The 25,159-nt window shown below is 38.0% G+C and overlaps 1 protein-coding gene across 7 annotated transcripts in view; it reads right to left on the bottom strand.

The window, feature by feature from the left end:
- Nucleotides 1-25,159, bottom strand: part of EBF1 (EBF transcription factor 1) — a 432,079-nt gene that overhangs the window by 353,247 nt on the left and 53,673 nt on the right. For all 7 annotated transcript variants that reach the window (XM_037798760.1, XM_037798761.1, XM_037798756.1 and 4 more), the window contains 2 exons: nt 15,742-15,815; nt 5,616-5,684 (listed from right to left, as the gene is read on the bottom strand). In XM_037798760.1, the coding sequence (XP_037654688.1) occupies nt 5,616-5,684; nt 15,742-15,815 (143 nt within the window). The remainder of the gene's footprint in view (nt 1-5,615; nt 5,685-15,741; nt 15,816-25,159) is intronic.

Below are 25,159 nucleotides of genomic sequence, written 5' to 3'. Positions count from 1 at the left end.
TTTCACTTTTGAAAAAAATGCAACCCTTCAAACCAGCAAAAAAACAATTACCTTGCCTGCAGCAATTTTAAAAGGTGAATTTCTCCTCCCTTTATTTTAACTGAGCATTCAAGGTTAGGAAATCAGGTGTTATAAAAGGTTTATCAGAGCCCCAAGAAATACATTTACACCTCTGGTTCTTTCTGCTGCAGACAGCTGCCTGTGTATCATTCAGAATGATTATGTTTAGTGGTTGGACCCCCTAAAAACTGGGTGGAGCCCAAAATACTAAGAGTTGTAAGGTCAATGAAATGAAGCCATAAAACTCTGACTAAAGGTTTCATTTGCAACTTTAATAAAAGTGTATGTTTATTTTCATGATATTTGAGAGACTTTATGTTTACAGAAGATGAAAAAGAAATTTTAATAAAATTTTGGAATTTATTGCTGATGATAAAAGACAGGAAGGAAGTTATTTATTGTTGAGGGGCCCAGATACCTTCGCAATCCTATAAGAATATATCTCCCACCCCACCCAATGGTAAAAAAAAAAAAAAAAAAAAAACTGAAATTTTACTACTGTTTCCCGATTATATAGACCAACATATATATTAAATAAACAGATTTAATACATTAAATCAAGAAAATTAGCTTGCGGTAGGACAATACAATGCTGCACTTTTGGGAAAAGTTCTACCTCAGCATTTAGATTTCTTAGATGAAGAAAGGGTCTTAAATAAAATTGTTTGAAAAACTAACATGGTTAAGCTTTTTGTTCATATGGTGTATATCATATAAAAATCAACACATAAAATGGGCATTCCAGTTTTTTCATTACTGAATATTGTGTTTCCTACATTAATCATAAAACTAACTCAATTAAGTAACTTAGAAGGGGAAAATCTTCAGAAAGTCCTGAAAAAACTAACATAGTTATTTTTCTTTTTGGGATACCTTTGATAAGTGTGGCCTGAAGGGCAGTAACTCCAAACAGACCAGGTTTTTCATATTACAAAATTTGTGTCTTTTTTGTTTGTTTGTTTAACGTTGCACGTCAAGCCTATATCTCATAGCAGCAAGCTACAGATACAGGGATTCTACTAAATGGAAAAGAAAGATATGGCAACTCTGTTATGGTTACAATAAACCAACCCCAACTTTTAGAGGTGTATTAGTTGACAGACTTTAAAAATCCATGTTTTTAATATTGGCCATGAAGAACCCAAAACTGACAGATTACTTGAGCCACATTATATCCTGGAAGGATTGTGTCTGCGATCCCAAGAAACAGGAAGACATACTTTCAGGAAGACTGTCATCCTTTACCATTTCTATTCTTATCCATTAAAAAAAACAAACAAACAAAAAATCCCGCTTGTTAACTGCTAAGGATCCACAGAACAGGGAAACAAAGAGCTAGATTCTCATTTTCTCCCCTTACTTAACGGTATAACTATTTCACCAATCACACTGAGCCTAAATTGAAAAAACAAACAAGCAAACATTGAGCCACCCTCTGTCCTTCCCTCCTGGAATTAAGCAACTCAAATCTGACCAGAAACTTCAGGTCTCTGTGTGAAAGGACTCCTATAGCATGATGCGGAGAAAGAAACAAATGTTTTTGTAAGACCATCTGTATTCATCCATGTAATTGCTCAAAGACAGTTTAGTAAGGCAAGGGCAGGAAAATAAATACTTTTGTCAGACAAATCAAGAGCGGATATAATCCTACCTAACTAGATATGGAATACCCATCAGCATAGTTAATATATTCAGTTTGAGCATGTAAAAGAAGTTTCACATATAGAAAATGGGAGATTTTTTTTTTAATAGATTCAGGAAAACTGGGTTCCCAATTCAGACTACCCTGTGTGACTTTTGTCATTATCATCTTTTCTGATTCTTACAAGGTAAACCTAATTAAGAACCTCCCTCATTAGTCTTCCAGAAAAATTAGCACAGCTTATGCTAATTACTTCTGCAAAATTTAATAAACTTGCTGAAATGGGAATTGTCTAATGAGGTTTTATTTATTGAACTAAGATAACCAAGGAAAATGGTAAGGACACAAGGATATCCAATGTGGTAATAAAACCACAATATATTCAATTTCTAAACAAGAATTTTATTGCAAACCTTTTAAATTCAAATATGAGTTTCTGTGTGAATATGTTAAAGCAATCTCCTCCTTAATTCTCCGGAAGTCATTTTTGGCTTTTTACTTGAACAATAATTACCACACATAGCCCTTTACCTCAACCATAATGAAATTTGCTATTATTAGCTCCTGGTCATCAGCTATTAAACATAACACATTTAACTTTTCTCACATCTCCACAGCCCAAAAATCTGGATAATTGGTCATAAGCTTGGTTTTGTGCTTCCTAATCAAGCTATTTGGCATCAGTCAGAGATATAACCTGGCAGTCAACTCCAGATGTATACTTCCTATGTTTAAAAAGCAATTTTCCTATAAACTTTTCTGAAGTGACTTGACAAATTGTCACAACTGTAAAAAGAGTTTGAGTCATATTTTTCTTACTCTGTTGCATGTTCTTATAACAGACTGAAATAGAAACCCATTTGCTAAATCACAGAATGCGAAAACTGATTTTGTTAATTCCACTTTTTTGATAGAACATGCCAAGCTGATGTCCCCAAATCACTGGCAACAAACAATACAGCCAAAATTGAACACACAAAATAGCTTACCCTGCACCATTGCCATATGACCAGAAAGCCTCTTCTATCTATCCTGTAAATAGTTTTCCCAAATAACCACTGCTAAAAGTCTTTTGACTGATAAAAATAGAAGCATTCTTCCAAATTCTGAAGGACAAGCAAAGAGAGCTAAAAATCATTGGTGCCCAAAAGGTGACTGCATATTAAAACTACGCTAAATCCTAGCACATCGACTGACTATACCCTCAGCTCTATAATTGCATATTGCATGCATCTTGTAAAAACAGTCACTATTGCTGCAGAACGCAGGCACCATAACCTATTTTTATAAAATATGCAGGGATTCAGATTCACGAATCTGAAAGCAAATCAAACCCTAAGCACGTAACACAGATATTATGCAATCAGTAATAAAGAATCAAATTGGAAACTATGAAATTCAAACACGGTTGCCATCATTTTTTTTTCCTTTGCAGCAATTTTATGGAATTGAAAAATCTTTTCAATTTTGCACTTCCTTGCATAAGTTCTTTTCTTGTTGTTATTCTCTTCTCTCGTTGTGAAAAATGGAAGTTTCACATATCAGCAGACAGGACTGGAGCTTTTAAAACCTTTGGCAGACTGAAGGACAAATAAATTCTGAAAACTCAGATGCAAATAAAAATAACTAAATGGGGTTCTGCATATCAAGTGGCACCACCACTTGATAAGATACTTCATGCGAGACAGCGGCAACAGCCAGCAAATAAACATATGTTGGGCCTTGTGCAGATACACTGGTTTTCAGCCGTTTTTAAAGTACTTCTCTCTTAGAGACCATGATTGGCCACACACTGTTTTCTACTTTGTCAAACCAAAAGGGAAAAAAAGTGAAAAGGATAAATGTCATGAGTAATATCTCTAAAGCCACCAACAGTATAAAGTGCATACTTATTTTGCCCAAATTGTTTGAACTACTCCAGCCAAGGAAAGGTTTTAAGTACCCTACTGGGACAGATGCAAGGCGGCAACAATAGAAGCCACACTAATGCAATCCAGGTAACACAATCCTGTTTCAAAAACATGGGTCCGGCTAATTACAGCACTGCTGAGTCAAGTTTCTTATGCCATTGCAACCCACAGGAACAGGTCAAAATCAAATGTTATTCAAACCACAGTCCTATCAACCGTCTATATCAGAGTCACAGCTTAAAACCAAATGAAGAACTTAAAAGCTTAACCCATTCACAAGCCAAAAAAGCGTTTTCATTGCGGGTGGCAAGGTAAGGTTCTCGTCATTGTCTAAACCAAAAGGAACTGTATGGCAGAACGAAACACTCTGTGGTTTCAAAAGTTCTGGTGAATATTTCGGCCGGTCCTTTGATCAGAACAATTTCTTTTTACTTGAAGCACTAGAAAAATTCACTTAAACTAACAAATGGTATTTTAAAGAGATATGTTTAAATGAAACCAATAGCATAAAGGTTATATGTGTGTATGTGTGTGCGCACGCGTGTGTATGTATATATATATATATATATTTTTAACTTATCCATTTGAAGACTTATCTGCCATTGCAGGAAAAAAGAATCATATGAATGACATGTCTGTCTGCTCTTGCAGATAAACTTACCACTTTATACGCAGCACACAACCTGACTACACATTAAATTTTCATATGTTTAGCTGTGAATTAAATTCTTCCCCTAGCTTACATTAAAACTTTTATCAAGTAAAAATGTTTATAATCAATCATCTGATTGGGAGCTATTTAATTAAAATATCTGATTTAATACAGCCTTTATAAACCTACTTGGTGATCAAAATTGGGGTTAAACCTGAAGAGTCATGTAAGTCAAAATCAACAGTCTTTTGACATAAATTATGAAGAAGCAAAGTAAATACTGCTGTTGCTCTTTTTTTTTTTTTTTTTTTTTTTGGTAAACTGAAAAATGATAAATCAAGCCCCAAATAGGTAAAAAATAAATAAATAAATAAATAACTGGAAAGACAGGTTTTTTGGTAAAAAAAATCAGTATTACCAAAACCCAGAAAGGGGGCTTTTTTCCAGTCCTTGATTTCTTCAATGAGGAATCAGTCAGTCTTATTTGTAGGACTCTTTTTCCAGCTAGTGGAAGGAGCTAGCTGACAACTGACAGTATCTATAAACCTTCCAGGCCATTTAACTCTCAATGAGTAATGCTATGTAACAAATGGTTTATCATACATGTTTCCATACAATGAATTTCAATAATTAAAATGTAAAATGAATATTTGGAATGCGACTTTGCATAATGTGTGCACACACTGACTTGAAATTGCACCAAACAACTAAAACAGATTTATTGTTCTACAGTGATTTACTTGGTCATGTCAGATTAGTAATATGGATCTGTTTAAAAACACAATAATTAAGACAAGCAGGATAAATGAATCAACTTACAATACGGTAGGAGCTGCAATCAAACACGGGAAATAAAAGCAGAAAATCTTGGTTCACGGATCTCTTTAAACTGCTTTTATGCATAAATAAAACCTTAAAATGTAGATGGATTACGTCCAACAGAACTACTGTAGCTAAAAGTGATAATGATTCAAACATTTTTCAAATAAAAGTTAAATATTTATAAGCACCCAACCACATTTCATAAATCACAAACTATTATTATTTTATTTCTGAAGCTTCCTGGCACAACATGAGGATTGAGCCACAGAAAGTCAGGACAGAAAAAAAAAAAAAAATTCCCTTTAGAAGCATGAATCAGACACAAAACCAGAGCAATCCAAGAAACAGGCCTCCAAATAACATTCCGTATCATTTTCCCAGGAATCACAATCTCTCGGCACAGCTTTAGTCATGACCAACAGGCAAATTTTGGCCACGTGCATTCTTAACCCTTGCCCACAAGTGGCGTAAGGCAGGTGTTTCATTATAATGAGGAATAAAAATCCAGTGAAAGAAGAGTGGTCCCTACCTGTCAATTATCACTGGATCTGAGGGAGTCTCATTTCGGTTGCCACAGCTTTTCTTGTCACAACAGCGGCTATGGAGCAGAAGCAAAAGGATTTAATACAACCATTACAAGGAAAAATCATCATTTAGGCAGACAGAATGTTCAAGTTGCTGGGTTGCAAATGCTAGAATTACCACAAAGCCATACCTGGCAATCAACGGATCCCTGGGACAGAAAATCCTATTGGGTCATCTACGGGTTAATGGCCAGGCTTAACCTCTCCCTGCACAAAGAAGGAGGGAGGCAGAGGGGCTCTTCCCCAGCTGCAACTGATGGCCCTACAACCCTATAATGGGGTCTCCCCTTACTGTCCGCGCTACTGGAAGGGTTCACTGTGAAGTGCACTATTGCTACATCTACCCAATGAGAATATTCAGGGTTGTGGGTGGCTGAAACGTTCTTCCCCCAAGATCACACTAATTGCGTAGAACGCTTCAATAATGAGGTATGAGTGATTTCTCCCCCTCCAGTCATTTTGTGTTTAATGGATTCTTTTATCTTCTCCTTTCTCTTTTATGGGAAAAATTTCCTTCAACCACACCTCTTCCAAAATCCTAAAGCTCTAAGTGTTTGTTTGCTTTTGAACCAACTTCATGAGAATCAACATACAGCACAATAATTAAGATGAGACTTGCCAAAAGAAAAGAAAAAATGGACAGCCACGTGCCCACTGGTTTTTATGGCCTGCACTGGCCACCAATTCCACTTTCTGGAAGCTTTATGGACAGTTCATCCAATGGTTAGCCCAGTCCTGACAATGGATGCTGACCTTAAGGCTGACAGGTTTTTGATTCGTTCTGTTGTTTGTATGTTTGTTTACCGGAGATGCTTCCGAAGAGTGATAAATTTGTGTTTTTGAAACTTAACCATGCTGTAGGGAGGACTACCCATCTGAGACTTGTTTGCAAATAAAAAATGTATCCACTGGCCAGTCTACACCAAGGGCCATCTTGTGAAAGCACATATTTGATCAGTCAAGGATGTGGGGCGGTTATCCAAGGCTTTAACTCTACCATGAGCCACAAAACAAATACGCACTTTTCTCCCCCTCTCTTAGCCACACACACACAAACGTGTGCACACATGCACAACTTAGTGAATCATAGAGTCTAAATTTAGGGAGCTGCTGGAAAGAACCAAGCATTGAACCTCATTTTCAGGACCCAGAAATATTTCCAGCATAGAGAGACTTTTGCCGAAGTTGGGAGGTCCTTTCCCTTGCCTTAACTATATATTTCTGAGAAGAGAATCAGCTTCCAAATTCTATGCTAATGCTCTATCTCTCATATCTCTAGAAAGCAATGTAAGAATTCTATCTCTGTCAAAACCCCAACCCAAAGTCCCTCCGCCCATCCTGGAGGAAACTGTTTCTTCAACACCTGAATCCTACTATGCCAGTATTTGGGGGATAGAAAGCCCAAAGCACTCCAATACCTAAGAGACAAATGAAGAAGCAAGGGGATGGGAAATACAAGCAGTTTAGAAACAAACTCCATGAACCTTCAACTCTGATCTACATTTCAAGAATATGCCGGAAGAGCAAAGCGGTTATGGACATCGGCTCTGGAGTCAGACCTGTGTCACCTTGAGCAAGGTACATCACCGCACAGAGACTTAGTTTCCTCATTTGTAAACTGGGGACAACTGTAGCACTTGCCTCTAGGTGCCACACCATGGATTCAATGCAATAAGGGTGCAAATCCAGGGCAGCATGGCTGCCCTACTAAGGGCTCAGTGAAGGGCAGCTTCACTGCCTCTGCCTGCATCCCCTGCTCCTCCAAGGAGTAAGGAGCCCTGGTGTGCAGAGGCAGATCATAGCTGGGAGGAAGACTGATGGGAAGTCCAAGTTCTCCCTCATTTTCCTTTACAAAAAAGCAACGGGGAGCAGGGGGATGCAAGACTCTGGTTGCCTTTTTGTCATCTTCACCATGGTCCTGCCTGGAATAAATGCCCTCCAAGGACCTTTCCAACTTGCAGCATGATCTTGAGATGTGGAGAGAACCTACATCTCAAGCCTCTTCAATTCTCTTCCTCCCCCCCACCACCCTGGCCCAGGCCCCTTCAACCTCTCAGGTGGAATCCCACCGCCACCTGCCTCCTGGCCTGGCTGCTCTGCTTCAACCCCTACAACAGCCAGAGTGATCTTTTCAAAACGTCAATGAGATGGCATCACTTTGCTGCTCAAGACCTTTTAATGACTTCCCACCGCACTCGAATAAATCTATGACACGACATGATGCCAGACCACCCCCCGACCTCCTGTCACTCTCCTCCAACTTGCCAAGCTCCAGCCACACTGGACAATTTCCATCCTCTCCTGTGCCAGCTCATTCCGACCTCAGGGCCAGGCCCACACAGGCCTGTCCTCTCCAGCCCTTCCTGCCAGCTAACATCTACTCCCCCTTCACCTCTCAGCCTCAGTGATACTTCCTGAGTGGCTTGCCTTTACACCCATCCTTAATCTAAATTAGGCCCCTCCTGTTATTTCCTTTCAGGGCACTTGGCACAATGCAAATTATACTGTTACGGATATGTGCATATTTTTTGTTACTATCTTTCTCCTCTCCACCCCCACATTAACCGGTTTGCTTCATGAACTAAGAAACTGTGTCAATTTTGTTTCCCTAATGAGTAAGCACAAGGACTGAGACAAAATACAGAGGCTCAGATATTTGGTTGATTGAATGACTTAAAGGAGAAATAAGTGTTATGTCTTGGGAGAAAACACAATCCAGGAAAGCAGGAGCATGACAGATAAAGGAAGCCAAGCTGACCCTCGGAGTTCAAGCACTGCTGAGAAGGACGATGCACCTCCCCACCCCAAACCACCTCCCCCCCAAGCAAGTGCCACACACAGCCTGAGATATGTCCTTTGATTTAAGCGCTGTCTTCATCTCTTTAAAATAAAAGTGACCCTGAGAGGAGCCAGATGAATTTAAGCACAGTGAAAATGAGAATTACCCCTCTGCGCTGTGCCCCAGGGGACCCAGGGAAACTGGCAGATGCAAAGAGCAGAAAAGTAGAAGGAAGGATAGAATGGGGAAGAAAAGAGCAAAAATGAAGGAAAGAAGAGAAAACAGAATGAAGGGGCTGGGAAGTTCTTCAACAATCATAAAGGAAACTTTATGTAAAGTAGCAAAAATAGCCCAATGGGTGTCCTGAATCTCATGTCATGTATCTTAGTGTAGAGGCATCTTCCCAAAATGGGATACTCAGGACTCTGATCTGCATCTTGGGTAGACATATACACTCATGGCACAGACATATACACATACGTGTATGTATTTGGAATTCTGTGCAGCTATTAAAAAGAACGAGGAGGATTTTTATATACTATCATGGAAAGAAGTCCTCATCATACTGTGAATCTACAAAAGCCAGTTACAGCAAATTAGTATGTATGTATAGTCCCATTCCTGGGAGATAAATAAGAGAGAGAAAGAGAGAGAGAGAAGTTGCTACAAGCATGTTTCACCCTTGACTTCAAGGCTCTACACAAATGTCACCATTTTAGAAAAGCCTTCCCTTACTACCCCAGACCTCTCTGTCCTCTTATCCTGCTTCATTGTCCTTCAGAGCACTTGCCACATTGTATTTTATATTGATTTGCTTTCTTCCTTGTTGCTGCTCTCTTTCACTGTATTGATAAGCCCCACAAGGGCAGAGGCAGACTTCTTTGCTCACCCCTATATCTCCAGCAACTAGATTAGAGTCTGGCACATGACAAGCCCCCAGGAAATATTTTTTCAATAAATGAATAGAATTTTCAAAGAGGTGACCTATCAGGAATGGAGCATGAACTGGGGAAGCATGAAGGATGGACATTTTATTTTCATACTTCCGCAGCGTTCTGCCATGCATTACAATATTTTACTTTCCCATTAAAAAATTAAAAAGCAACTTCAAAATGGGGGGCCGAAGGTCTTCCCTAGGCTGAGCTGAAATCTGTCCCCCTGTAGCTTCCTAGTTCTAACCACCCAGAGCCAAGTGAAGCAAAAACGTGTTCTTACCCCTGTGCCAATTTTTCATGCCCCCACAAGTTCTCCAAGCTGAACTGTGCTATTTCTTTCTACTGAACTCAGAAGGACTAAGAAAGGTGGGTGCCAACCTCCCCCATACACAAGACAGGCACTAACCATGAAGGACAGGCTAAAGGTGGACAAATTCACTTATGTTTAAGGCAGAAGTGGGTCCACACTGAAACAACAGAAGAGATGAAACAATAGATGCAAAAGCACTTCAAAGGAAAAGTTACTATGCAAATAAAAGAAACCACAATGATAATTATGTCCTCATTCTGTATGATGCATGGGCCTTCTTTCATTCAAAACAGCATTTTGTTGGCTCCTACTATGTGTCAAGCACTGTGCCGGGCATTGACAAGGCATTTGCTACTAAAGTGGGCATCTATTGGGGAACCTGGAGTTTCCTGATTCATTTTGTCACCAACATGGGAGTCCAAAGTTAGGCAGGTACCACTAGTATTTCACATCCCTTCCTAACCTGCAGCCTGTGATGGGAAAGCCCCGTGACTGGTCACAGGAATGGGTGTCCAGCAGTTTGTGTGGTAAGTACACTTTGGGCTCAAAACAGCACTCCTGTCCTTAGCAGCATTCTGTGTCTCCCGAACAATTCTGCAGACCCAGGGAAAAGAAAACTTATGAGTTTCTTCCTCAGCAGCTTAAAATAGGTGGCAATTCACTAGTGAGCTGACTTGCAGCTTCACAAATCAGAGCAAGAAACATCTGGTGGCTTCCTCATCATGGAGCCTGCAGATCCTCATCCCAGGGGCATGAAACTTCTTCCTATAGCTACCGACTCTCTCCACTGGAGAAAAGCATCATTTTCATCTCCAAAATTTACAGTAAAAATCAAGACACTTTACATACCCATTCAGCCAAAGTGGCTGGAGAATGGGATCTATGGATTATCTGAATAGTCTGATTAATACTTACAAGGATGACTGGTTTTTAAAGAATCTGTTACATAAATAGGCTCCTCTATCCTCTCTTTTCCTCCCATGTTGTAAAATATGTTATCTGTCTTCATAGCATTAACTCAAGCTAACTGAGCTATTAGGTCTTTCCCCTTTTGCCTCACCTTCCCAATCAGTGGTTTCATCTCCATTTTCCATTTTCAACCCCACTCACTCTCTAGTTAATCCTCTCCCTCAGTGAACAAACATTGTCAAGTTTTCCCATTCTTTTAAAAAAAAAATTGTTCCTTTTCTCTTGAATTAGTTTCTTCATTGCCCAACTTTCTCCTTGCAAGAGTCACCTTCACTCCTTGCCACCTTAGTCCCTTAAAAACTGGCTTCCAAGCCTCTACTTGAATCTTCTCTCTCAAATTCAGCAGTGAGGGACCTTCTGGCTGCTGTTCTCAGTCTTCGTGTCCATCTGAATCACTCTAGTACTTTTTATATGGACCACTCTTACTCTTTAAAAAACCCTCATTTTATTTCTATGCCCTGTGTGCTCAAAGCTCTTTTCCCTAACTTTCTAACATGCTTGCCCCTCTTACTAAATTTGGATACGCCCCACGAATTATCCACGGCCTCCTCTCTTGCTATTCTCCCCCCCTTGTCAATCCCAGCTAAGCCCGTAGCTTCAACACTCGCTTTTGGATAAAGGCTTCTGAAGACAGCTTGCTTTCATCCTGACCCTCTCTTCAGCTCTAGCCCTCAGGTCCATCTTCCTTCAGACCTCTCCCCAGCAAAATCCTACCTGGAATGCCAGCAAACATGCCCAAACACTTCATGGCCCCTCTAAAATCCCCGTCCTAACTCACCCCTCTTCCCCATTCCCAATGCTACTGCCTACTGCCAAGTGTTTTCCCTTTCTCTGGACAGCCAGAGCCCTTTGCCTCAATGTTTATCCCTTTCCACAGTGCATTACAGTTACCTGCTTCCAGGTCTCGTCTCTCAGGGGCAACTCTAGGACTAGGTGAATTGCCTCTGCATTCTACGTGCTTTGCTCATGGTAGGTGCTAAAAGAATGAATGAAAACCTCCTTACCACCACAACTAGAATGAACAAACTACATTAATGTTTTAGTAGGTGCATCAGTTCCTTTCAATATTTCCTTGTCATCATTCACTTTGAGCAACTATATGCCAGGTAAGTTGCTGGACACTGCAGATGCTGCTGCTACTCCTGCTGCTACTTCTACTGCTTCTGTTAACACTAAAATACTACTACTATTAATAATAATAACAGACATTCAGATGTTATATGTGGCAGACACAGTGATAAACCTTCAGGGGGATTATAGCATTTAACCATAAGAACCACCCTATGAGTTAAGTAATATTATTATCCACGCCCCCCCCACCCCCATTTCACAAATGGAACAACTGAAACAGAGTAAAACCAAGTAACTTCCTTTCCTTCAAACAGCTCATAGTCCAGCAAAGGCAGGCAGACACTGGAACATAATTATAAGACTGCTGAGCACTGTCAAGGAAAAGCATAGGGTATAACGGAAATGTAAAACAAAGGGACTTAACTCAGCCCAAGTGCCAAGGATGTAAGCTGGAAGAGTTATCAAGCAATAAGGCTACCCTGAGAGATGCCAGGCACTGCTGATGGAGAAAGAGAAGGGCACCCTCCCCTGCAACCTTCCTGTGCACTAAAGGGGGGAAAACCTGCTTCAGTCTGGCTCAGGGACTGGGAACTGGATTCACCTTACCAAGGACAGTTCACATTTTCCATTCACATTTAAACACAGGATGTCAGAATGCACCTTTAACCAAATCACTTATGAAACCCTGCTTTAAAATAAATCACCCATAGGACCATTGTTAATACCACTGGGTATTAATAAAATGTAATTCTGATTGGTATCTTAGATTCCAATTTACCAAAAATGCAAACATTCTCCTAGAATTCCAAAGAAAGCGCTCCATGCAATCAAACCAAAAAAAGGTTTTGTCTTTAAGAATAGCAATAATTATAATCCAATGATGGCAGTTCCCTTAGCCAGCGCACAAAATGGGTCTCCATTTTTGACAGAACACAATGGATTTTTTAAATTTGCAACCACCCGGTGATTTTTTTTCTCTTCTTTCTTCTTTGCCTGCAACAAAACAGAATCAACCCAAGCCCTCTCTTGTCAATCTAAATTCCCTGTGTCTTCTTTGCCATAGCTCCAATGTAGTATAAATATACAGCTTTTGTGGCTTAAATGCAAAGTTTTATTGTGTCGTTAGCCTTGATAGAAAGCACTGGAGAAAGTTGTTTAGAAATTAAATATCTAAAACAAGCTATCTTAAAATCCAGGGCCCTCACTATTTCATGTCTGCAATGAAGAAATTTCATCTTGGGGAGAGCAAGCTGTCTTTCACACCATATGGCTAATGGTGGTGCATAGCAATTAGCCAGGCTGATTAATGGTGAACAGACTCTAATTTTATGCTTATAATTGAGCCTGCATTTGCACCCCTGGTGCAAATTCAGCACATCCCAACTTCCACTTACAACAGGCAAGAAATCAAGAGAAATAGGATGGTGTGGAAAGTGAGGATTTTTTCCCTAAAACCCCCTAAAGAGCATCAGATTTGCAATTTAAAAGACTGTTAGCCACACAATAGATGACAGGTTTGTGTAATGGGGTCATGGTGGGCTAGTAAACAAACAGTACCCCTTTACATATCTATAGAAGCCAGGAAAACCCATAATCTGTAACATTAGCGGGATGACATTTTGAATACGGCTTTTCCCTCTCAGCCACGCAGTACAAACATCATCATTTGCCTTCGGTGGCTTCAGAATTTTATTTTTGCTTTTTTTATGCTTCTGAAAAATAGAAAGAACATCAGCAGTAAAGCAAACCCACCAGCATAATAAAGTACTTTGGACCAATGACTTCTAAAAACAAGAGAAATATAAACTGCATTAATAGGGGTAGGCCTGTGTGTGAAAGGCATAATATGTCTTTAAGTATTTCAAGAAGAGAATTACTTCTAGCATAGTTCAAATATGTGCAGATATGAGAATCAAATCTATGATATATAGATACTAGTTGGCCTATTGGTTGAGATCCATTTCCCTGTCTGTCTCTTATTTTGCTAGAGTCACATGCAGCAGAACAAGGAAGATTCATTCTAACGACATTCTAATTGTAAAAAGCTAAAATAGAGAGATGGTCAGAAAAACAGTGTGCCGGTTTGAATGTATTGTGTCCCCCAAATGCCATTATCTTTGTGGTCTTGTGGGACAGACGTTTTGGTGCTGGTTAGATTTGCTTGGAATGTGCCCCACCCAGCTGTGGGTGGTGACTTTGGTGGGATACTCCCATGGAGGTGTGACCCCACCCATTCAGGGTGGGCCTTGATCAGTGGAGCCATATAAAACATGCTGACTCAAAGAGACTGGACGGAGTGCAGCTGTGAGTGATGTTTTGAAGAAGAGCAAGCTTGCTAGAGAGGAATGTACTGGGAGGAAGCCATTTTGAAACCAGAACTTTGGAGCAGACGCCAGCCACGTGCCTTCCCAGCTAACAGAGGTTTTCCGGACGCCATTTGCCATCCTCCAGTGAAGGTACCTGATTACTGATGTGTTACCTTGGACACTTTATGGCCTTAAGACTGTAACTGTATAGCCAAATAAACCCCCGTTTTTTAAAAGCCTATCCATCTCTGCTGTTTTGCATTCTGCAGCATTAGCAAACTAGAACAAACAGTAATACAAAGGGTGTCATTTTTTTTAAATGCTTTTAAAGTGGATTTCACTAATAATTTTGAAAGGAACAGCCAGCTTTAATTGCACAATTGTTCTATATGCCAATTTTTGCCTAGTAAGATAAGCAGCCCATCGCCATAATTTTGGGTTCTGCTACTGCTTTAAGGTTAGAGAAAAACAACCTGTCTTTGAATAATTAACAAGTTTACAAATCACTGAAGTGAAATCTTGTAAAACGTCTGAATATGTTAGAATAGTATATTAGAAATATGTAAAAAGAAAAAGACATTTTAATATATATACATATTTATAGATAAAGAAGAAAAAGTCAGTATTTGGGATTTCACTAAGGAAGCAGATTAAGCCCCTTCTATTTTACTTCCACCTGTAAAGTTTTAAGATTGCTTTCCCTACCGGCCCATCAGCAGAAATAAAGCCCAGGCACGCCTAGATGACAGCCAAAGCCCTGCACGGATTGGTCAGTAACAGTCAGGTACCCAGCATACATTGCGCTAGGAAGAGCCTGCATGGCTAACAAAGCAATTAGCAGTCTCTCTCTGATGCACAGTGGCATCTTCATGCATTATCCAATTACTCACAATATATTAGAAGCAAAGTGTGGGTGTTATTTAAGAAAAATAAGAATCCTAAGCTGCAAGTTAAAAAGTGGTTCTCCTCTCTCACATGTGCAAGCCTGGTGGAGGCTATGGAAGTGAATTTGGTCTGCTTGCCTGCTTTCCAATGCAGCTTCAGTCCGATTACTGGCAAAAATAAAGACTTGTTGGCGAGAGATGTGAATTCTTATACTTGTCAGTAACTCCTCTTTGCAACCCTTCCTAGAGTTCACTGCCTCTGAGAAATATTAGCTGAATTGTCATGGTTATATACAAGGTAACTAAGATCAAGAGGGCTGATGCGCAGGGAGGAAAACAAGCTCAACTCAAGGGAGGATGATGTCTCTGTACAGATGTCATGCTTTAAGTGGGAGAATTTAAAAGGGGAACTATAACTCTCAAGTTTTACTCAAATGGAGGCCTCTACTGACATCAACAGAAGAACTCTTACTCATTCTACCAGCAATGCAGTCAAGAGCATATATTAATACTACAAGGGTTATATTGAATTTTATTCATTTGGAAGGAAAAGTAGAAGGTGCTGCTTTATGCCCATTAACAGGGTGATATCAAAACGGAAATGTATGTTTTTCAGGATGGAATCTAATAAATAACTGAGAACCACTGTGATGCCTGCCACTTCACTATGAAATACTCACATCTAACAGTTCCTGTTAGATTGTCTATACAAGCAAGATAAATGTGTACCCAAAAATAGACCTGAGTTCACCTAGATTTGAGATACAAATTCATCTTCTCTTTGCTAATTAAAGGAAGAGAATCTGGTATTTCTTACCTGCACATGATCTCATGTGTGAGCAAGACTCTGCACATTTCTGGGTTCTTGTCTTGGCCTTCATACACTATGGCCTGTAAATAAAGGTAGGATTTTAGCTAAGAATCAAATCAAGTTGCAAAAATCAAGCTATCACAATTGAGTTTTCTTAAGCACTGCACCAGGACTGCTGGCCAATTAGCTTTGGGGAGCTGATTGTTTCAAGATAACATTGTGAAGGATCAACCCAAATTGAGTGGATCAGGATATGTCCCTTTCTGCCCTGTCAAGCACCTTATTATGATGCACATCTTTGGACTGGTGTGTGGCATGGGGCTTCTGTCATCAATACAGCCACAGTTCTCCTTTCAATATGGAATAAAAATAAATCTAATAAACAAGGAGGAAAAGCCCAGAAGGTTTAGCATACTGAAACACTATTTATTTAAAATATAGAAAAGCACTTGGATTTCATTTGAATTATACACACACACAAACACACACACACACACACACATATCCTCACTTTACTACTTCCAGCCCCAACATTTAGTGTTCTAGTGGTAAGTACTAGAAAACAAGTGAGGATGAGGCAAATGAGTCCATTCAGTAACTGTGTTTTTGGTGAGATGAATCATCAATCAGGGAAAACCCTTTTCCCACCAACAGGCTGGAAACATGTGCTCTCCCAGAGTGTACACCCACCCAAACAGGAATATTTAGCAACATATGCTACACGTGTGTGGGCTTAAACCATAGAGTTATCTTCATAAACTAAAAAGAATTACTTCTGGCTCTCAAAATGGGGAATCCCAAACCACCTCAGGAGCCAAGATGCTTATGTCTGTTCTTTATAATGTGCATTCAAACATTTTGCTTAAGGTCACCGGTTAGATTCCCTGGGCCCTCAGCTTCCACATGGACCTACCTGGGTCAAAGAAAAAAACCCAGCTAGTGGTGGAGCAGTGCTCTGCATTGGGATACATTTTAACTGATTTAACACTGTATCACTGCATAATACTAATATAACACAGCGTCAAATTGTTAATAAAATTACTTTCACACATTCCAATAACCCTCAATTTCTGGATGACAAAACTATTTAAATTAACCAGAGACCATCCTTATTTAGTGCAGGCAGATGCTGCAGTGACTTGACTTGTGGTGGGCTCTAATGTGTTTTGTTTAGGAACTGGGACTTTCAGAACCTGTAAATGATGCGTACAGCTTGAGACACAGTGTGTGCAGATCCTCAGAGCAGGCTCCAGTTATGATATATAGCCACATTACAGAACAAAAATAGCAACAAGTAAAAAAAAAAATGAGGAAAAGGACTTGCATGAGGAGAAAACATTTCTCTACCATTAGCCTATCGAAATCTTTTTCTATGGTGATCCTTTCATAACCCTGTATTTTTAAAATTTATTTTGACATGATTTTAGACTTATAGAAAAGTTGCAAGACTAGATAAAGAATTCCAGGATATCCTTTACCCAGATTGCCCAAATGTTTACATTTTACTACATATGCTTTATGCTTTATTCTCTCTCTATTTTTATTTCCCTGAACCAGTAACTAGTAAGTTGCAGACATGCCCTAAATACTTCAGCATGAATTTTCTGAAAACAAAAACATCTCTTACATAATCACAGCACAATGATCAAAACCAGAAGATTAACATTGATACAATAAAATCATCTCATCTACAGACCTTATTGAGACTTTGCCAATTACCCAATAATGTCCTTTACAGCAAAAGAAACCGCAATCCTAATCATTGCTTCTAGCCGGCATGGCTCCTTTAATCTGAAACAGTTCCTGAGTATTTGCATTTTATTATGCTGTAATTTTTGAAGCATACAGACCTGCTATTCTATAGAATGTCCCTCCACTTAGGTTTGTGTGATGCTTCCTCAGACTTAGGTTAATGTTTTGCTCTTTAGGGAGGGATTACCACAGAGGTGATGCTGAGTTCTTGGAGTATCCAATCATGCTTCTGGCTAGTTCCTCCACTGGCAACATAAACTCTGATCATTTGATGAAGATGGTGTCTGCCACCCGCCTGAGATCACAGCCAGTTTTCTCCGCAGCAAAGTTAGTACCCAACCCTGGGCAATTTACAACTATCTTCTGGGGACGTAATCTAGATTAGGTTAATACCCTGTTATACCTCAGATTTCTTTCCACTAGTTTTAGCATGCAGTAATGATTCTCCCCTGGATTCTTGATACCTTTTCAAGTACCTAACAAGTTGCTTTACTCATGAAAATACATTAAGTAAATTGGAAATGTTTTGAAACCCAAAAATTATAGCTGTCTGTTTTATTTACTGCCAAATCACTGCTGAAAAATCAAAGAAACACAGTAAATAACTGATTAGATCTAACACATGGTGCTAAAAAAAATCCTAATGACGCATTTCTGCTAAATCCTATCATCATTAAATTTTTGTGTGTTCCTTTAGTACTCTTGATAACCTCTGTTTCAACTTTAGTTTTTGTCATGCTTCACTAATACAAGAAGCACAGTTAAAAAATTTACAGATAATGCTGGGGTTTTCCCTACTGCAATAAAAGGGTTTGGGTCTGGTTTTTTTGTTTTTTGTTTTTTGTTTTTTGTTTTTTTTTAAGACAGAGAAAGGGGAATGTATCAGTTACATCAGACCCTCTCATCTTGATTCTTTCTAGATGATACTAATATTGTTTTTACCAGGGGACTGTTTCCATTGAAATCTGGGGCCCATAATGTTATTCAGTTAAGGACATGCTGCAATGCAAATATGCTCATGACTCACCCCAAACAGGAGATGATCCATAAGCTTCCAAAAATCATGTGTTTTTCTCTTTGGTGACTGAACATCACTTGTTTAAGACACAGAGGCTCCAAAATACATCTCTTTACCAAATACCGAACTGCCACTTCGCATCTGGCAGCAGAGACAAAACGGAGTCTTTCCTTATATCAAGCATATAAAAATGAAACCATGAGCTTAGATTTGCTCAGAACTAGTTAGGAACTCTGGGGAAGGGGTGCAGAAATAAAATTTCTGCTCTCCCTCTCTCTGGAACCTCTATAGGATAATATGTTTCAGCGCACAAAAGTGAAATGGAGAGAAGTCTTCACTTTGCCATGGAATAGGACTAAAACCTAACAAACTGAGTAAATAAGAGCCTCAAATTAATGTTTGCTTCAGAGTGGAATTCAGTCGAAAGCAGATCCATTTCTCACCCCACCCAAGCACTTTATGTTACTGAAAAGTCTTGTTTAAAATAAGAATAAAATAGGAAAAAGAAAAGAAAAAAATAATACAAATAAAATAAAAGACAATATCATACAGAAGGTATGGGACCAGAAATCAACATTCTGATGGGACTCCAGTGTGGCTCAGTTTAATATGATGAAGATCTCTGGTGTTAAATGTCAACAGTAAGACAGGCTTTTTTAAAATGCCACCAATTCCTCCCCTAGGCTGGCACCCCCAACTGATAGCCACACAACAAATCTCTTGTCATCAACATTTAGCACAAATGTCAGCAAACCCTGACTTTAAGCCTAAAAGGAAAGGGTTCCCCAAACAACTTAGGGAGAAGTTTCTGCTTTTCTTCCTAATTTAAATAGGTGCCTCTGTGGGGTATGAGTAAAGCTGATTGGGCTGGATCAGCTGGGAAATCATGGAAGCATATAAACAGCATTGACTATTTTAAGTGAAACCATTTTAATAGACAGCTGGTTTAGGGCCCAGACAATGGAACACCAAGAAGAAGGCTTATTTTCTTCCTCCATAGTAAATCATAAGCCTGCTCACTGTGAAAAGGTAGTCTGCTGTGAGAGCAACAAAGACAACAGTGGTTTCAATAAATCAATGTGTTTATCAGGAGTGAGGATGGGAGACCTGCCACAGAGATGGGCAGGAAGGGGAGTGAAAGTATATAAAATATATTATTTAAATAAATCAATTGATGGCGAATCAAGTTGAGGTTTACAAGCAAAGAAGCAAAAAATACAATATCAAATAGAAAATGCTGTTTAAACTAATTCTGCCAATGGCAAATAAATCCCTCAAGCAGACAGGAGTGCTTGTACAGGAGGAAAAGTAAATGGGCACTAAGTTCACCTCAACTTTAAAAACCTGGTGAAACTGATCAAATTGTCAAAATGAGACATGTTTAGAGCAGATCTATTTTTTTCATATACCATCTTTCCTACTCTCAATGACTTCCTCTAAGATGCAGACAGAAAATATATATCATTTAAAAATACTCCATTAGCGTTCAGATTTTTTTTTAATCATTTTTTATCATCATCAGAAGAAGAAAATAGGAACTGTTAAACTTTCACAATTGTATGCAACCACAGTGCTGGAAACTAACCTGTGCAGATAAAATGCCATCAATTTCAAATACTCAATTATAAACTAACCTATAACTTCTTTGAAAAGAATTAAATCAATCAATATATAAAACCTGCCTCGGTTGCCACTATTTTAGAGGGCATCTTGTATAGTGTAGTTCTTCCCTGCTTTTCTAAAATATCATAGGGTCTTAAAAGTTCATTGAAACTCACTTACTATGAATACAGACCACACAGTAAAATGAAAAATACATGGTGAACATCCACCAGGATCACACTTCAATAGGATACCAAAGGAAATATAGAGAACTGAGAATGGCTTTTCTTTGTTTACTTTTCTAATAGTTTTAACTCTTCATGTTCCATGTCAAAAGAGGGTGGAGCAGAGAATACTTTTGACTTCAATTCAGCCAAATATGAAGGGATTTTAGGAACAAAATGTTTTCATTAGGAGTCCTTCTTGGTTTACAAACAATAGCAGACTTGTCAACATTAGTTTAAAAAAAAAAGAAAGGAAAGAAAGAAAGAAAGAAAGAAAAAAAGAAAAACAATCTAAAAGAAAAAATAATTCTCCATTTAAATGAAAAAAATTAATCTTGACAATATGTTACTCCTTTTACCACATACAAAATAAAAGGCCAAGCATAATTTGTCACCTTTGAGAATAAGCTCATAAAAGTACAAAGTATCTTCTTCAACCAAGAAATGAAGTGTCCTCTAAATACAAACTGTCAACGAGCCTTTGGTAGCAAATTGCCAAGAACTGAAACAAATCATAAAATTATTTAAACATCTACAGTATCAACACACTGTCATCATTACACGTGACCACCAAATTCTACTACTCGTCATTAAAAAAAAAACAAAAACAAAAATGCTAGTTAATGGGGTCCTAGAAATTTCCAATAGGTGAAGCAGTCCTACTTAAAAATTAACCTGTGCCAAAGAAAACACTAAAATTCTGAAATTTCTTAAATAATTGTGTCAAACAGCAAACCGACATTAAGAGTGGAACAAAATAAAAAATAATTTTGCTTCAATTAGCAGCTTGGCTACTGGCAAACAAATTGCAAAGATGTAATTTCAGCTCAGTAGCTAAGCAGGCCCGTTTTCACAACTGAATTAGGAACGTCGCAAAGGAATGATATCATATTCAGTATGCTGTTCACTTACATCCCAGCCCTGAATAAAAAAGCAAGTGTACCAAAAAGAGTTAGCTTCAGAATATATCTTTCATGTCTCAAAGAACTAAAAATCCCTTATGTTATTCAAATGCCGTGATACAAACTAAATCATTCTAACAATCCTATATTATATTTCTTCTTCTGGCAATAATGAAGACATTTCACTCACAGGATAATACATTTACATCTATATTAATAGATAAAACTGGCTTTGTCAACCCAATGGGGTAATAACAATAAGAATAATAAAGGCAGCTAATTTATTAAGCACTTGATATGTGCCAGTCACTATTTTAAGCACTATACATGTATGAATTCATTTAATTCTCACAACAGTACTTTGAGATAGATGCTACCATTATTTCCATTAGTTTGGTTCTAAATGCTTATGTATTTTAATTACTCAGTAAGTTCAAATGATTCTTGCTCAGCAACTAGGTATATACAATTCACCAACGTCCAAACACTCTTCCATTCTTCTAGGCAATATAGGTAAAGACAGAAAACAGACTATCAGAGCAGTCATACAAGTTCGATAAATACAGCACTACTAATATGTTCATTTTTAATGCTGTTCAGACATTCACATGGAAACAGCTCTAGCGTAAATATCCCCGAACAAATGGCTGTATATTATCCAGGAGGGAGCAGTTGGACCGCCAGACTGGGGAAGTACTAGGCCATCTGGCTCCGGCAGTCTCTCCAAAACCATCAGCTTTGTTTTCACCCCCAGACTCCAAACAACACATTTTCCACTGTGATGAGTTTACATTTTCCCAAACACAGATTCTGATCATGCATAAAAATTCCAAACTTCTTCATTCCTTTATGTGCACAGAAATTTAAATCACCTGCATTTCTGACATGTTACCAAAGAACTGAGAAAGCTGCTAAAATATGGCTCCTGACTATAAACTTGCCTTGCCTTTTTTTGTTTGTTTGTTTTCCCGAATATATGCAAGAACCTCTCTGCTCTCCTGGTGGACTGCTTTGGAACTTATTGATATACTAAAAATGCATTTATCTACCAATGAAGAACCATAGACTGAAAGGGTTGTTAAAATCTACATAGCCGTGGCAGGATATAATGAAACAATCAATAGGAAAAATGCACTTGCATCAATAACTTAAAGTACCGGGAACATCAAAACAAATATATAAAGAAGTCGAGCTGCGAAGAGAAATCTGACAGCATTTCTGATTATTGTACCCCCACTGTGCTGGGACTTTTTAGGGCCCCATTCACCACACCGCTCACTTTCAAACCCATACATACGAGGATTGTGTGGCTACTATTTTCCCCTATCCAAAAAAGCTTTTGTCTTGGGGCAGGGAGTGTTTTGTTTTTGATAACTTTGAGGAATTTGGTAGCCTTTCTTTCAACTATAAAATGTCACCCTTTTAAAAGCGAGGTGATGGGACAAGAAGAGGGTAGACTTGTTAAAGCTTATTTTTTTAACTATTTAAAAATAAATAACTCACATAACTTAATCACATTTCAAATACTACATGAAAGTCTGAAATGAGGCATATTTAACTTCAGACCTCCCCCACTGGATTCATTCGAGCTTCTGTAGTAGATACTGCTTCTGGATATAATAGTCATAAATTTCTGGATCCTACAGCGGTTTTTTTTTTTTTTTTTTTCCTTGCATGCTCACTAATAGAAGACCAAAAGCAGCAATGACCCGAAAACAACCTATTTTTAGTCCTGCTAAACTTGGTTTTGAACAACCCTTCCCAAAAGCAAGCCTCTTATTTTCTAGTTTGAAAACAAATTTTTAAAATATTATAATGTGTTTTAACAAGAGACACGTAGGGACAAGAGGACTCAGATCCGTAGGTGTTCACTTCTAACGCAGCTTCCTCTTTCCTGGTGGGGTCCAATATTAAGAGGTACCCAAAATAGTCTAACGAGACACTCTGAAAAGGTGTGAAATACTGTGTCATACCAATATATCTTGGTTGATTGGATACATTTCTGTTTGGCCTCAAAGCCTCGAACCCCACAGAAGATCAGGAGCACTCTATGGATATGTAGAATGTGTAGCTAGTTTGGTATTCTGTCTGCCAAAGATTCCTTTTGAGTTTTAACCCTAACTTTTGAGTGAAGGATGTGACATCACACACATACATTTCCATCTCTGATATGAAAGATACTGTAACGATAAACAAGAGAACACTTGAACACTTGAATCTAGAATGTTGTTATAACTCATCACATCCCTGAAATTATTCCATTCTGCACTCTAAATGTTGAAAACCTGGGCTTATCTAAAAGAATTTTACAGGGGAAAAAATGTAACCATTTAATAAGTCAGCGTATGTCAAGTCTTACTTTTGACTGAAGGGACCACTATATATCTGAATAAAATTTAAAATTTAAGAAATTTTAAATCAGACAATATTTAATTATCATAGAACAATTTGAAGGTACATGGGAATCCACTGTTTTACTCATTAAAATTAAAATATAAATTAATGTGTCACAGCTAGGGAAAGTTATGTTCTTCACGCTGATCTGCTTTCTGGCGAGTATTGTATCAACAAAGCACACAGAAAGCTAACCTAGTTCCAAACTCGTACAGCACATAATCAAAGAACAAGCAACCAGATTATGGGCAGGGATTGCTTTGCAAAGTGAAATTATTATGAAATTATTATGAAAGCAAAAGGTATGTCTCAAAAAATCACTTTTTTGATATTTTTCAGACTAAAGAAAATTGTTTAAACCTTTTTTCTGGTCACTCCCCACCAAAATATATAATTGCATTTATTTATAATTTTAACTTTTAGTGAGATATCATACAATGGCAAATGTCTTTCTCATATCTGCTATTATTAAAAAAAAAATCTTGCTCTGGTTTCCCCTTTCTCTCTTTCAACTGATAGAATTTATGATACCACGCAGTACAGAATTCCTTAAGCTGAAGTTTTGTGAAGCTCTATGACATGGTTAGTAAAATTATTTTTGATGTATTGCTTTATAAAAATCAAAAGATTATTCTCCCACCATTCTCATATAATAATATGTAAAGCCAGTTCATTTCAAAATGGGAAAATCAATTCTCCATAGAGAATTTTGTTTAAAGAGGGTCTAAAATAAAATTTTAAGATTTAAATCAGAGAAAAGTCAATTACTTCAAATATCCAAATTTGGTGCTCCATACAATTAATTGTTCATTTCAAAGGGTTGCCTATAGTTTAATATTTTAAGTGTTCAATGTTGCACACGCAGACAAGTCTTATATATTGATTTGTGTGTGGGAGGGGGTTAACCGTTTATAAAGTAAATCCCAATGAATACATTTGGAATATGTATTAGAGCTCACACTTTATCCTTCCCCTCCCATTTTTTTTTTTTTCTTTTTTCCTCTCTCTGATGAGAATATGAGAATGGCAGGAAAGGATATCCAGGGTATAAAAGACAATTTGTGAAAACAAAACTTCACTTGAGACATTTTGTTTTGATATCATTTTTAAAAAATAGTTTCTGAAAACAGGCTTTTGTGTTTCTGCTTGGCAGGAAAAAAAGTTAAATAAAATTCCATATCCAAATGAAAGAGAATTATCCAATGTAAAAATAAAATCTATTAAAGAAAATAAGACAAAGACTAACTATAAATGTGGATTTACTCTGAGTTATCAACTAAGAAACAAATCTTTAAGAAAGCAAAATATCTTCATCAAATAATATGGAACAGATTTAAAATCGATTTCCTATCCTCATGTTTCCTTACTTGGGTCGCAATGAAACACAAGCATAGTAATCAAAATTAGCTGTTCTTATATTGGGTCTTGCTTAGCAGGTTGTTAAAATCCCAATACCTTATCAGCGTGCATTTCATACAACATATTTAAGTCATGGCTTACAAAAAGAAACATTTTAAAAAATATTCCTGTAT

The sequence above is a fragment of the Choloepus didactylus genome, chromosome 11 (genome assembly GCF_015220235.1).
Source record: "Choloepus didactylus isolate mChoDid1 chromosome 11, mChoDid1.pri, whole genome shotgun sequence".
Taxonomy (NCBI): Eukaryota; Metazoa; Chordata; class Mammalia; order Pilosa; family Megalonychidae; genus Choloepus; species Choloepus didactylus.
Note: the sequence above shows the minus strand (reverse complement) of the source record. Positions and strands in the feature narration are given on the sequence as shown.